Consider the following 14,757-nt stretch of genomic DNA (forward strand, 5'->3'; position numbering starts at 1 on the left):
CCTGTAGTCTGCTCAGAGTTGTGTCTTTTATGTAATGGCACAGATTTGCCTTTCCTCCGTGCCCCTTGGTGGTTTTATAGTTCATTTTCGTTTTTACTCAATTTTAATTTTATTTTATGTGTATTGATATTTGGCCTGCCATGTATGCCGGTGCCTGGAACCAGTAGAGGCCAGAAAAGGATGTCATACCCCTGGGACTGGAGGTAGAGATAATTGTGAGCTACCATATGGGGGCTGGAAATTGAAACTGGGTATTCTTGGAAGAGCAGCCGGTGCTATTAACTGCTGAGCCATCCCTCCAGCCTCCAGCTCATTCTTCTCAGCATTTTTTCCACTGTCCAATATACCACAGTGCGTTCATCCACTCATTTACCAGGGGACACCGTCATTGCTTCTAGGTTTGGGCAATTACAAATAAAGCTTCTATAAACAATAACACATGTGTGCTCAGAGATTGGATTAATTTTCTGCTGGATTTTAGAAAGGCCAAGAGTTATAGAAAGCCCTCAGAAGGATCCTACAGAGGTCCAGTTAAAAGACAGAAGCAGAGGTGGGAACGTGGGAATGGTCACTAGGGTGGACGCAAAGCAGGACAGAGATACATAAAAGAGCTACTTCCTAAGCAAAGGGGTGATTATTCTTACAGGTGTCTGTTCTTGATTATCCTCCACAACTTTTTATATTTAATGGCCATAAGTACACTGAAGCTGTCTTCAGACACACCAGAAGAGGGCATCTGATCCCATTACAGATGGTTGTGAGCCACCATGTGGTTGCTGGGAATTAAACTCAGGACCTCTGGAAGAGCAGTCCGTGCTCTTAACCTCTGAGCCATCTCTATCGGCCCTAGGTGTTTGTAATATTAATAGAATGAAGTCAATAGATAGGCACAATAGATTAAACCCACTACTACTGAAATGTATACACACAGTGGTCTACCACTTCATTTCTAAGAATCTGGACTTTACATGCACTCCCAAAGGTATCCTGAGCAGACATAGGAATCCACGGCCTGACTTCTAATACCTCTGTAAGGGATAATATGTTACGGTCCATTTTCAGTATGAGGCACGCTTACAGTTCATCAGTTATAAGTGGAGGTGCCGGGCCTCTCTCTCCCCTGGCTAGCAGCTGGCATCAGCTTCTCTGAGGACTCTGAGAGTTGGAAAGTCATAGGTGATGGGCTGTACCAGTGAGCCTGTGATAGAAAAAGGGGCAGTTTCAAGGCCCAGATTATTCGTTAGTCACAGCTTGTAGGGATTTCTCAAGATTGGAAGAGTTTCAAAATACCAAATCAGTCAAATCAGTGTGCCAGCCATTCTCTACCCTGTGTCCCATTCTGCCAAAGAGTGTGTTAAAGGTGCTTCTCTTTCACTAATCTCTTGAATTTGTTATTATCTACTTCCAACATTTCTAAAATTAGAAAGAATTACTACTGTTGATAAGAAACTAGTTTAAACACTTATCATCAACACCACACACACACATACACACACACACACACACACACACACACACACACACACACACACACACACACACCGTAAAACCATGAGGCCATTAACACGACAGGAGAGACCGTGCACCGTGTTTAGAAACACTGGATTTATGAGGCACTGATACTCTAGTATAGTTTGGGTTATAGAGAATTAGAGTTTTACTCTCCTATCCTGGATGAGTTGAGCTTTTGAAACAAATGAACTGATGCTACGCTTGCTTTCAGAGCACAACCATAGCTCCAGTAATCTATTGACACAAAACAGTTGAGCATGCAAGCGTTCTGATGTGTAGAGATTTAAACAAACCTATGTGAGCACTGCGTAATAAAGTGAATGCTTTGATTAGAACAGAGAAAGAGGAGCCCATATTCCTAGACAGCCTCTCCCTGGCAGCAAACACCTGGGCTTACAGTAAAAACCTTCTGCTAAAGCCGGGTGGTGCTCATCCTCATTCCTCCATGGCCAAGTTTTGTCTGCAGAGGCAAACTACCGAGGCTGCTTTCTAGTCAAAGTGTTTTGGACTTCCATTCGTCGGGCTTCCATTTAATGCTAAAGAATAAGCTTTATAAATTGACAGCTCCGACACAAAAGGTAAATTCACGCAGCTCTCGTTCTGTGGCAGATGATTTACTCTACGCTACAGAGACTTGGGCTATAAGACAGATTAGGAGAATTATACCCACACACACGGCCATGACTCTGTCCCTGCTCCCCATCCTCTGTGTGCACACGCGTGTACACTCGCGCATATCACATAGCATAGGGCTCCACCACTGAGCTGCAAGCACAGAACTTGCATTTTCATTTTTTATTTCTTTTTTAAAAGATTTGGTTATTTACTTTGAGTACAGTGTAGCTGTCTTCAGACACACCAGAAGAGGGCATCAGATCCTATTACAGATGGTTGTGAGTCACCATATGGCTGCTGGGAATTGAACTCAGAACCTCTGGAAGAGGAGTCAGTCCTCTTAACCACTGAGCCATCTCTCCAGCCCAAGACCTTGCATTTTCATGCTCTGAGAAAAAATGTGCATGAGCATTTGATTTACTTTTATCTCTTTGGTGTTTGTTTTTCATATTAAATTGTCTTTCAAAGGTAAGTACTTACTCTCCCTTTATTTATCAGCTCTTTCCTGTCTGCTTTAACTGAGTCTCAAATGCCACCAGTTTTTGTTTACACAGTTCACTAAGGTTTTTCTAACTTCAGGAGTGTAACTGGTTTACTGTACTCGTTTTGATTTTTTTTTTTCAGTTGCAAATGTATTTTTTTAAGGCAAGTATTCTAATGGCCGGTTTACCCAGAGGTCACAGAAAGCTAAGGTACTTTGCAAGTCAATTCTTGAGAAAAAACAGAAAGCTTGGTCAAACCAATAGAGTTAAGGTTAAGCTCAGCAGTCCTGAACACACAGACAGAATCAATCACATACCCCTCGGGCCTCCAGTATTGTAATGTTAACAGCAGCAAACAAAGGGGACCCTGGGAAGGAGAAGGAAGAGCTTGGGCCTCAATAAAAGTTAGGACTGAGGTCCTCCGCTTAAAGACTCACTTGAAGGGACAACTGATGCCCTTAAAATATCAGGTTACTCCGGCCATTTGCATTTTCTTTCTAAGGAACTAACACTACCAAGAACCACTTCAGGAGTAGAAAGCTCTACACCTCGGGAAACAAAATCCCCTGGAACCACAAGAAAACTACAGTCATGACACTCACTCACTAAGCAGTTCTTAACAGGATGTCCGACCAAGGAACTAGGTAGAGAGGCCTGGATCTAGGTTCATGGAACAAAACTGGAAAAACAAAATGGAAGCTGTCTGGGGTGAAGGCTCAAGCAGAACACACCAGAGAGGTCCCAACTGTTGGGCAACCCTTGAGTCTCTGGGAATTTGGCTGACCAGGATGCCCAAAGGAAGGTGGGAAGGGTCAGGACACTCACACAACGAAGCCAAATTTTCGGCTCAAAATCACTAGTAACTTCATGTGGTAATTACCAATTCACCAAAACAGCATTTTGCAAGGCAGCGCCAAGCCTTGTGGAATGCTTCTGAACTAGATTAAACCACTAGAGTAGTAATTAAGGAACGTATGGGAGAGTGAGTGCTCTTGTTCAAACATGAGCGATCTTGCTCATTTCTGGAAAGCAACTTTAGCATAAAAGTGCAAACAAGCGACGGTTGAGCACGGGTCTCAGCTCAAATACCGCAGCTGGCAACCCTTGCTCACCCAACTCCGAAGTCAGGGTGCTGGTGACTTCCACAAAGGCTACAGGGGACTAAGATTGAGAGATAATTTGAAGACAGAAAGCACGGAGCCCCAGCCTGGTGTCCTCTGCAAGAGTCCCACAGTCTACTCTTGCATCAGCAAAATAAATTCCTACCATTTCATCCACGGAGATATTTCGATCACTGTCACTGCCATCGCACCAAGTACTTTTCACTAGACGGCCTATTTAAAGACTGCCTGGCATCCCATCAAAGTGACAAGCTACTACTTCATGTCATAGATGACAAGGGCCTACAATGTTAGAACAGAGGGTGTTTGCTCTCGACAATATCGTTCACTTCTTAGAGCTGGTAATGTATGTGCAAACAGAATAGCTATTGACACTGTGTTCGCTGCTCAATTATAGGATGGGCATCGTTGGTGCTATTTGAAAACAAAAGAGCCAACCTATCAAGGGCCTTAGGGATGGCTTTGTGGGTAAAGCCACCTGCTACAAACCTGGCAACCTGAGTGTAAACCCAGGAACCAATGTGAAGGTGGAGAGAAATGGCTCTTCAAACCAACCTTGCTATGCATGCCCATGCACACACGGACATGAAAATGAGAAATAAAACCACTCCATATCCATGTATTTATTCCAAACTATCTCACGCACCCAGCTCCCTTCTTAGAAGAAGTCCAACAGAGAGAGGCACATTCTATCTGATCCTAGAGACTCAGATCCTATCGGACCCTAGGTACTGATCACAGGATCAGGAGGAATGCAGAGAACCGCCTGCGGTGGGCGGAGTTGTCTAAAGAAAGCTCCAACGGAAGAGATTTTGAATGTTCACGGAGGTCACCTGCAGAACCCAGAAACAAAAAGAGCAAACATACTGAGGAAGCAGGAACTTAAAAACCATGCTGAAGGACCTAACTGCTCAGAACAGTTAGTTGTTACCCATGCAGGGTCCCTTGTAAGCACAGGGGACAGAGGGGGAGGGGAAGACTTGAGTGTCTCAATGCTAAGTGTCTAAAGGGTAAATTCCTAGGGTTTCAGACATCAAAAGCTCTTCACATGCATGGCTTAGGATGAAAATAGAGACAGTGCTCTCTAGAAATTAACCTAAGTAGTATCTAAAAGGAGTAAGAAATGGTGGGGTACTGCTTTAAAATTCACAAAAGTATTTTGAGTAAAACATCTCGATCTGTGTATATACACTATTAATTATCTATTTTTCTGCATATATAAATAAAGCTGTTTTAGGCAGACTTTGGATTTTCACCCCATTGAGTTGGCAACAGATTCTGTTAAAATCTCATTGGAAAAGAGTGGGTATCTTTTGTTTGATAAAACTTACTGCTAGGCATAGATGCAGATAACTTATTTTATTTTATTTTACATTTTGAGACAGGGTCTCTCTGTGCGCCTCTGGCTGGTTTTGAACTCTCTATGTAAACCAGGCTGGCCTTGAAAACACAGTGACCATCTATCTGCCCCCCCACCCCCAGCACTGGTAAAGGGCTATTCCACTGCAAATCTGTGGTAGAAAAGTAGGCAAAACTTTCCACTAGAAATTGACATTGTCATACTGGAAAACCATTTTATAAACAAAAAAATGAGCAAGATGAATACTAATTAAGAAGAGGTACCAATACAGGAAAATCACCTGGTGTCAAAATATATGTAAGATCAGTGCTCGCTTCGGCAGCACATATACTAAAATTGGAACGATACAGAGAAGATTAGCATGGCCCCTGCGCAAGGATGACACGCAAATTCGTGAAGCGTTCCATATTTTTCTTGAAGTTCTAGCCAGAGCAATCAGACAACAAAAGGAGGTCAAGGGGATACAGATCGGAAAAGAAGAAGTCAAAATATCACTATTTGCAGATGATATGATAGTATATTTAAGTGATCCCAAAAGTTCCACCAGAGAACTACTAAAGCTGATAAACAACTTCAGCAAAGTGGCTGGGTATAAAATTAACTCAAATAAATCAGTTGCCTTCCTCTATACAAAAGAGAAACAAGCCGAGAAAGAAATTAGGGAAACGACACCCTTCATAATAGACCCAAATAATATAAAGTACCTCGGTGTGACTTTAACCAAGCAAGTAAAAGATCTGTACAATAAGAACTTCAAGACACTGAAGAAGGAAATTGAAGAAGACCTCAGAAGATGGAATGATCTCCCATGCTCATGGATTGGCAGGATTAATATAGTAAAAATGGCCATTTTACCAAAAGCGATCTACAGATTCAATGCAATCCCCATCAAAATACCAATCCAATTATTCAAAGAGTTAGACAGAACAATTTGCAAATTCATCTGAAATAACAAAAAACCCAGGATAGCTAAAGCTATCCTCAACAATAAAAGGACTTCAGGGGGAATCACTATCCCTGAACTCAAGCAGTATTACAGAGCAATAGTGATAAAAACTGCATGGTATTGGTACAGAGACAGACAGATAGACCAATGGAATAGAATTGAAGACCCAGAAATGAACCCACACACCTATGGTCACTTGATTTTTGACAAAGGAGCCAAAACCATCCAATGGAAAAAAGATAGCATTTTCAGCAAATGGTGCTGGTTCAACTGGAGGGCAACATGTAGAAGAATGCAGATCGATCCATGCTTATCACCCTGTACAAAGCTTAAGTCCAAGTGGATCAAGGACCTCCACATCAAACCAGACACACTCAAACTAATAAAAGAAAAACTAGGGAAGCATCTGGAACACATGGGCACTGGAAAAAATTTCCTGAACAAAACACCAATGGCTTACGCTCTAAGATCAAGAATCGACAAATGGGATCTCATAAAACTGCAAAGCTTCTGTAAGGCAAAGGACACTGTGGTTAGGACAAAACGGCAACCAACAGATTGGGAAAAGATCTTTAACAATCCTACAACAGATAGAGGCCTTATATCCAAAATATACAAAGAACTCAAGAAGTTAGACCGCAGGGAAACAAATAACCCTATTAAAAAATGGGGCTCAGAGCTAAACAAAGAATTCACAGCTGAGGAATGCCGAATGGCTGAGAAACACCTAAAGAAATGTTCAACATCTTTAGTCATAAGGGAAATGCAAATCAAAACAACCCTGAGATTTCACCTCACACCAGTGAGAATGCCTAAGATCAAAAACTCAAGGGACAGCAGATGCTGGCAAGGATGCGGAGAAAGAGGAACACTCCTCCATTGTTGGTGGGGTTGCAAACTGGTACAACCATTCTGGAAATCAGTCTGGAGGATCCTCAGAAAATTGGACATTGAACTGCCTGAGGATCCAGCTATACCTCTCTTGGGCATATACCCAAAAATGCCCCAACATATAAAAAAGACACGTGCTCCACTATGTTCATTGCAGCCTTATTTATAATAGCCAGAAGCTGGAAAGAACCCAGATGCCCTTCAACAGAGGAATGGATACAGAAAATGTGGTACATCTACACAATGGAATATTACTCAGCTATCAAAAACAATGACTTTATGAAATTCGTAGGCAAATGGTTGGAACTGGAAAACATCATCCTGAGTGAGCTAACCCAATCACAGAAAGACATACATGGTATGCACTCATTGATAAGTGGCTATTAGCCCAAATGCTTGAATTACCCTAGATGCCTAGAACAAATGAAACTCAAGGCGGATGATCAAAACGTGAATGCTTCACTCCTTCTTTAAAAGGGGAACAAGAATACCCTTGGCAGGGAAGAGAGAGGCAAAGATTAAAACAGAGACTGAAGGAACACCCATTCAGAGCCTGCCCCACATGTGGCCCATACATATACAGCCACCCAATTAGACAAGATGGATGAAGCAAAGAAGTGCAGACCGACAGGAGCCGGATGTAGATCGCTCCTGAGAGACACAGCCAGAATACAGCAAACACAGAGGCGAATGCCAGCAGCAAACCACTGAACTGAGAATAGAACCCCCGTTGAAGGAATCAGAGAAAGAACTGGAAGAGCTTGAAGGGGCTCTAGACCCCATATGTACAACAATGCCAAGCAACCAGAGCTTCCAGGGACTAAGCCACTACCTAAAGACTATACATGGACTGACCCTGGACTCTGACCTCATAGGTAGCAATGAATATCCTAGTAAGAGCACCAGTGGAAGGGGAAGCCCTGGGTCCTGCTAAGACTGAACCCCCAGTGAACTAGACTGGTGGGGGGAGGGCGGCAATGGGGGGAGGGTTGGGAGGGGAACACCCATAAGGAAGGGGAGGGGGGAGGGGGATGTTTGCCCGGATACCGGGAAAGGGAATAACACTCGAAATGTATATAAGAAATACTCAAGTTAATAATAATAAAAAATATATATATATATGTAAGATCAGAAAGCACATTTTTCATCTAAGAATTTGTTTTTGAGGCAGGGGAGATGGCTCCCATTTTGCTTGTCATGCAAGGTAAAAGACTCAGTAGGGCTCTCCACAGCACATATAGAAAGCGAGCTGTGGTCACATGCCTGTAAGCCTAGTGTTGGGGAGGTGGAAACCAGGGTCACTGGGACTCATTCGCTCAGTAAGTTCCAGGTTCAGTAAGAAACACATGTCTCGGAAGAGTGGAAAGCAGTAGAAGACACTTAACGTTGACCTCTGGTGATCACATGCATGTGTTCACACACCCAACCACGTGTGTACCCATCATCCTATGTTACACACACACATACACAGACATCAGAGAGAATCAAATTCTTATATCAGTACAAATCCAAAAAAAAAAAAAAAAAAAAAAAAAGCTGCAGCCAGTGGCTGGGGTCAGTGTCACTGAAGAGACTCTGCTCTCACAGCATCACAGATCTTCTGCGTCTTTGCGGACAGTTTGCTGACAGAGGATAGGAAGGGACGCCTCCTAATTGGCGTGATGGTGCCCTATGGGTTCTAGCAGAACTTATTTTTATGTGCTTAAAATAACAGTAATTAAACAAACCAGTAAAAGAAAAGTTACCTTGTAGATGCCAAAGAACCCCAGGTCTCGAACCACCGACAGAGCGCTGACGCGGGGGCCAGTGGTGATCTCTCCAGCCACTTGTAAGCGAATCTTGACTATTTCTAAAGGATTTGTGAAAATCACTTGGGAGCCTCCAGCCTAAAGAGAAAAGGGAAATTTTAGGATCAAAGCTGAAACACGGTAAGGGATCAAGGTAAGAAGAATACTTTCTTTGAACGAAGTTTGGGATATTCTAGCCTCATAGGATGCTGGGCTCAGATCATCCAGTTCTATCCATCAATTAAAACAGATCAATAAGATGGCTACATGGGTAAAGGTGCTTGCCACCAAGCCTGAGGACCTGAGTTCAATTCCTGGGACTCATATGGTGGAAAGAGAGTTGGCTATTGCTAAGTTGTTCTGTGAGTTCACTCTGTGTGTGTGTGTGTGTGTGTGTGTGTGTGTGTGTGTGCGCGCGCGTGCGTGCATGTGTGTGTGTGTGTACCCAAACGTAATTGAATTTTAAAAAGGAATAAAAGTGCAGCTAGGAACTGTAAGTGTGAATCAAAATCCACTGTGGATTGGAAGCTTCTAGGGCTGAATTTCTAGTTTTGTGGAGAACAAAAGAATACAAAGAGCTGAGGGAGACTGCTGTTGGCTCCAGTTACCCTGAAATCAGAAGGAACTTTAAGTGGTGTGTGCAAGGCCTTCGCTTGCACTAGACTCCAGGTTTGATCCCCGGCACCAGAAAAACAGAGGATTTCAGGAAACATGGATAACAGTTACTACAACACCCAAGCCAAAGATACAAAGGCATTACTAGACTAAACTCAAAATCATAAAATAAAAATGAGTTAATATTCAAATAGACAGATTTGTATCTTAAAATAGGAGAGAGCAAGAAGGACAACTCGCATCACAGATTTTCTGATTCTGGCAGTGATTTAAAAATTGCCGAAGACTTGTAAACTCAGAGGAAGAAAATCTGAAGAGAAACCAGCAGGATTCAAATTCCATTTTATGGAATTACTCTTACAACTTTATTTACACTTTGCCCGTGCATAGAATCATTCCTTTCATGTAAATTAAACAATATGTTGAGTGGTATAAATATGAATTAAATTGATTACAGCCTAAACTTTGTACACCATGTGCTAATTTGCTCGGGGGATGGCTGGATACCACACGCCCGAAATCGCCAGTTCGCCAGCGAAATGTTAAAAGAGTACAATACAAGGAACCTCATTTTGGAGCTAAGTCCATATTAATCGTAAGCCCGTATGCTTTTTTTCTTAATGGTCTCCAACTTGTTATTTATGAATGAGAAATATAACAAGTTTTATATACTCCAACTAAGATTAGTCACGACGAGGCACAATTCTGAATGTGTCTCCTGAAATGATGTCACTAACGCTAGGTCATACTGGAAGAACCACCTGGAAGGCTCTCTTGGGATTCAGTGCATGCATCTCTCAAGTGGTCCGTCTATGCTAAATGGGATTAATTAAACTACGAGAGAGGTCTCCGAAGCACTGTCCATCATAGTGTGCAATCAGATTAAGAAACAACATAAACACCCGATGCTGAGAACGGATTAAACGCGTTTGAGTACACCCGTGCACTGAATACTAGGCACTGAGTACCGTGTGAAATGCTCACCGTCCGTGTTAAGCGGAAAGTGTTACGCCCCACAGAGAAGACCCGCACTTTATCAGAGACTTTAATGTTTTTCTTAGTACTTCTTAAATTTCTGTATCGATGCCGTGTTATTTGGACAATGATGCTCACAGAAAGTGGAAGAAATGTTTGTTTACTGTCTTTCTCTTTTCAACAATGCTGACTCTTCATGGGGGCACATTAAAAAGAAAAGAAAAGGAAAAAAGAAAACCAAACAACTTTCCCTGTCTGCATTTACAGAGCAGTGGTGTTCATGCATTTCTCGGACACAGGTTACCTCTCCCCGTCCACTCCCATGATGCTGTTTGCCCATTTCCTTCTCTAGGAGGCCATCCAAACAACTCAGGAGGTCCTGGGAAGGCCCTGGTACCGGAGAGAGCACGTCTGGGGCTGCTGTACCCTCCTGGTCCATACAATCATATCTTGTCCTCTGCTCAGAAGAGCTGAGCTTCCTCACGCTCTGCTGCTTCCTGCAGGAACCTGGGGGGAGGGAGGGGCTCTTTCCACCACCCTAGAGCATGCCATGGGTTTGCAAGCAAGTCCTCCACAGCAGACGCTCAGCTGATGAACAAGAAATGAACTTAGTTACCATATTAAGCACACGGGGAAGATCCTTTTAGTGCTTCTGGACCAGGGAACTCTTCATATTAAAGTGGAGATCATTATCAAATACGAAAATGTGCTATAAAAGGGGAGAAGTTATAGTTCGAGCAATAAGACCTCTTCCAAGGAACAAAAATTGTTGAGGACAATTCAGTGGAACGGAATTAGCCTAAGGGCTGGTTTCTCTTTTTGACTTTCGTTCTTTTTAGAGGCGAGAGAACTTTCTGAGCATACAATGTAAGAAGCAGAAGGCTAGGCTACAAAGAGGCCTGTAACTTTAATGGCTGATTTCTCAAAGCTCAAAACAGGAGTAATTCTCAGCACACCCCAGTGCTCTCACAGCAGGTAAGGAGGCAGCTGAGCGCCCCACTAGAAGATAGGCCCTCAGCTCACTTATCTGACAGATTACCTCACTTATTACAAAAAGCAAAGAAATGCTGACCATTCATCTCCAGGCCGCCGGTTGGCCGACAAGGCAGAGCAGTGGTGAGACACACTAAAAGTAGGGGTCCTTTTCTCCTAAGGTTCTGTGTGCTGGCCAGGTCACAATCACCTGCTGAATTTGTAAGGGGTAGTGACTTCTGGATTCCACACCAGACAACTAAGACAATTAAGAATTTCTGTGTCTGTGCTTTTTTAAGATTTTCCTATCTGATTATGCATACAGAGGACTGACAAATCTCTTTAATATGTGATCTGGAGGATGCCTGTCAATTCTGAGGGTTTTCTCACCTTCTATAAAAGCTATGATTTCTAATTCCAATCCCCGATATTATTTCGGAGAACAGCTTTTATGTTTTCCTTTTGATCTCACAACCAAGCGTTGCCATTATCAAAGGTATAATTTTTAGACCTAGAATTGTCTCATTATTTTATTTCTTTACAAACACCTGCAAAACTTAACAATGCATCCAATAAGATAGAAACTTAACTCTCAAACTCCAACTCCAAGACAACAGACAAATACCTACTCTTAGGAATAGCGAAGCCAGGTTAGGATACTTGAGATGCAGGAGAGAAAAAAAAAATACAGTTCACGGGGCTGCAGGGACGAGATGCACTAGAACGAATGGAAGGATGTATATACCTAGCCTCCGGTGGACTAAGAAAGAGCTCACAGACCCAACGTGGCACACTACAAAGGTGTCAAAGATGAAACGGGTCTTTTGGAGTCTGGCTGGAAGGAAACGAGACTTGAAGGCACCGAGCGGAGATGCTTATCGTTTGGTACACAGTGTCTGGGCATCTCCAGGGCTTGATCACTGACCGCACAGCACACTCGCTGTCTGCTGCTCTTCCAACTCCCACTCTATTGTCTATTCATAGTACCTTAGCCACGTTCCTCCTCTGTGGAGATCAAAGATGCCTCAAACGGGCCAACAATGAACAGGAACGGCTATTGTACACAAAGGCTTCGTGCCCCTCATCACTCGAGGGCTCTGGATGGGCAAAGATACTGTGTACATGTAGTGTGTGTCAGAAACCGCTTTCCTTATGACTTTCTGGAGTCTCTAGTGGGTTTCAAAGAACATTTGCTGTACTGAACTCACACTGCTGTATTGTGCCCTCAGTGAAGGCAGGCTTCTTTCTGGTTTTCTTGCTTTAGCTCCTGTTACTCATTCCAACTGAGGAGAAAAACACAGACTTGCTAGGGTGGTTTGAATGAGAAATGGGCCACTTAGACTTCTGGCACCTGAAACCTTAGTCCCCAGTTGGTGGCACTATCTGGAGAGATCGTGGGGAGTTGTAGACTTGTAGGAGGAAGTGCATCACTGTGGGTGGGGCTTTGAGAGTTATCCCACTTCTGATTTGTCAGCTTCATGCTTGCTTTTGAAGGCTCGAATTTCTCAGCTTCCTATTCCTGCTGTCTGTCTGTGGCCACCTGGATAGTCCCCTGTCATGGTGGATGGACATGTATCCCTCTGGAACCATAAGCCCACATAAACTCTTTCACGAGGGCTTTTGGGGATGGTGTTTTATCACTGCATCAGAAAACTGACTGATACATGTGTTTCTGCTCCTGAAACTGATTCTCTAAACATTTTATAAAAAAGCTTGTTCAAAGTTGTGCTTAAGAGCTTGGTGTGGGGACAAACTATCAGTAACCTCAGCATGTGAGAGATAGAAGTTGGCAAGAAGATCAAGAGTTCCTTTGCTGTATAGAAAATTTGAGGTTAACCTGGGGTACATTAAAACCTCTTAACTAACTCACTCACTTCCTTGCTCCACCCCGAAAAGGGCAAAGTTCATCCTGGGAATTTTGCAGGAGCAAGAAAGCATTCTTGTTCTCTGAGAACGTAAGGAACTAATAATGGACATCCAGTTAATATCTCATATGGATGACCTGGACCCTCCCTGCCTTGCATGTACTTTGTGTCTTTACATCAGGGTAAACACGAAAAGGTAATTGTACAAGTTAAACTAGTTTATTGAAAGTCACAGATGTCTGACTAAGCTAAGAAACCTGAGTACCTATGTTTCAGCAAGTGCATGTACTTGGAGACGGAGCTTCTAAAGAGTCTTAACATTGTATGTTTATTTGTTTCTATGTTAAGTGAGAAGCAAGATTGTGTCTTGCTATGTAGTCCTGGCTGGCCTGGAACTTGCTTTATAGACTCGTTGGCTTCGATTTGAAGTGATATTCTTGCCTCTGCTACTGCATAACTGTAATTTTGTTGCTATTATGAATCACAATATAAGTATCTGATATTTAGAATATCTGATATGCAACTCCCAACAGGGTCTCAACCCATGAGTCAAGATAGAACTGATGGGTATGGAAGAAAATGGTGGAAAATGAAACCACTGAGCCAAATCATGGAAAGACAGTCTGGGAAGAAGGACTGGACCCTGACCACCATCCTGAAGAGAGACCTGCACAGTGGAAGTGGTGTAGTTAGATCTGAATGAAGAGAGGCCATGTAAACATAGATAGCTCAGAACTGCAGGGGAGCATCTAAGACTTGGAAAGAGGCTTAGATAACAAAGGGCTGTGTTTGGTGCTAATTTGGAAAAAAAAAACGGGGCCCAAGCCAAGGGTAACAATTAGGGTTTTAGCAGATAGGGAAAGAGAGAAAAGGTACAATTAGGACAATTATGTCTGTAAGGAGAAGGGAAGGGAGGAGAGGCATCCAGCACAATGAAAACCAACAGAGTTAGAATGCAGAATAGGAGGAGAGGTGAAAGGAGTTGAGGTTTCCCAGCAGTTTCAGAGCACAGTGAATACTAATGAGAACTATCAGCCCAGAATGTGAAGAATGTCAACTGGGAGATAAGAACTAAGACTCAGTAGAGGCCACACTCCACGGAAGGTCAACCCAGGGGCTCCTATGAGGTTGGAAGGAGAATTAAAAGCAAGAGTGGTGAATGAAAACACTAACTATGGTAATGTCCTGAGAAGTAACTCTGGAACAGGACTTCTAGAAAGAAGTTGGTGAACTAGTCAATGAGGTTTGCAGACATCAGACACGGTCAAACCTGGTGACCTAATGTGAAAGCAAAGTGGCTGCCGAGACACAGGAGGAACTTGAGAAATGATCTCCACTAGGAGTGTATGCGGAAGACAATGCGTATTTAGAGTCCCCAAGAAGAAAGATATAAAGTGCAGAGGTAAAACAGCTGGGGGTATTATTATTATTATTATTATTATTATTATTATTATTATTAAAGCAAGACACAATCATTTCTGAGTACAGGAGGAGAATAAGAGATTAAAAATCTAAAGCCTTTCGTGGAAAGTAAGTTTTAAGCCAGCCTGAGCTACAAGACAGCTAACGTTCTGATATGTAATCACAGCCATGTCCCCGCCCCCTAGAACTGATAG

At 42.9% G+C, this 14,757-nt stretch overlaps 1 protein-coding gene and 1 non-coding gene across 5 annotated transcripts in view; one reads left to right on the forward strand and one right to left on the reverse strand.

The window, feature by feature from the left end:
- Positions 1 to 14,757, reverse strand: part of Slc25a13 (solute carrier family 25 member 13) — a 182,683-nt gene that overhangs the window by 25,554 nt on the left and 142,372 nt on the right. For all 4 annotated transcript variants that reach the window (NM_001419627.1, NM_001419624.1, XM_039108599.2 and 1 more), the window contains one exon: positions 8,673 to 8,813. In NM_001419627.1, coding sequence (NP_001406556.1) covers positions 8,673 to 8,813 — 141 coding nt within the window. The remainder of the gene's footprint in view (positions 1 to 8,672; positions 8,814 to 14,757) is intronic.
- LOC120102562 (U6 spliceosomal RNA) lies at positions 5,397 to 5,503 on the forward strand. The gene has a single exon (XR_005504198.1). It is a non-coding gene; the product is annotated as a U6 spliceosomal RNA (small nuclear RNA).

The sequence above is a fragment of the Rattus norvegicus genome, chromosome 4 (genome assembly GCF_036323735.1).
Source record: "Rattus norvegicus strain BN/NHsdMcwi chromosome 4, GRCr8, whole genome shotgun sequence".
Taxonomy (NCBI): domain Eukaryota; kingdom Metazoa; phylum Chordata; class Mammalia; order Rodentia; family Muridae; genus Rattus; species Rattus norvegicus.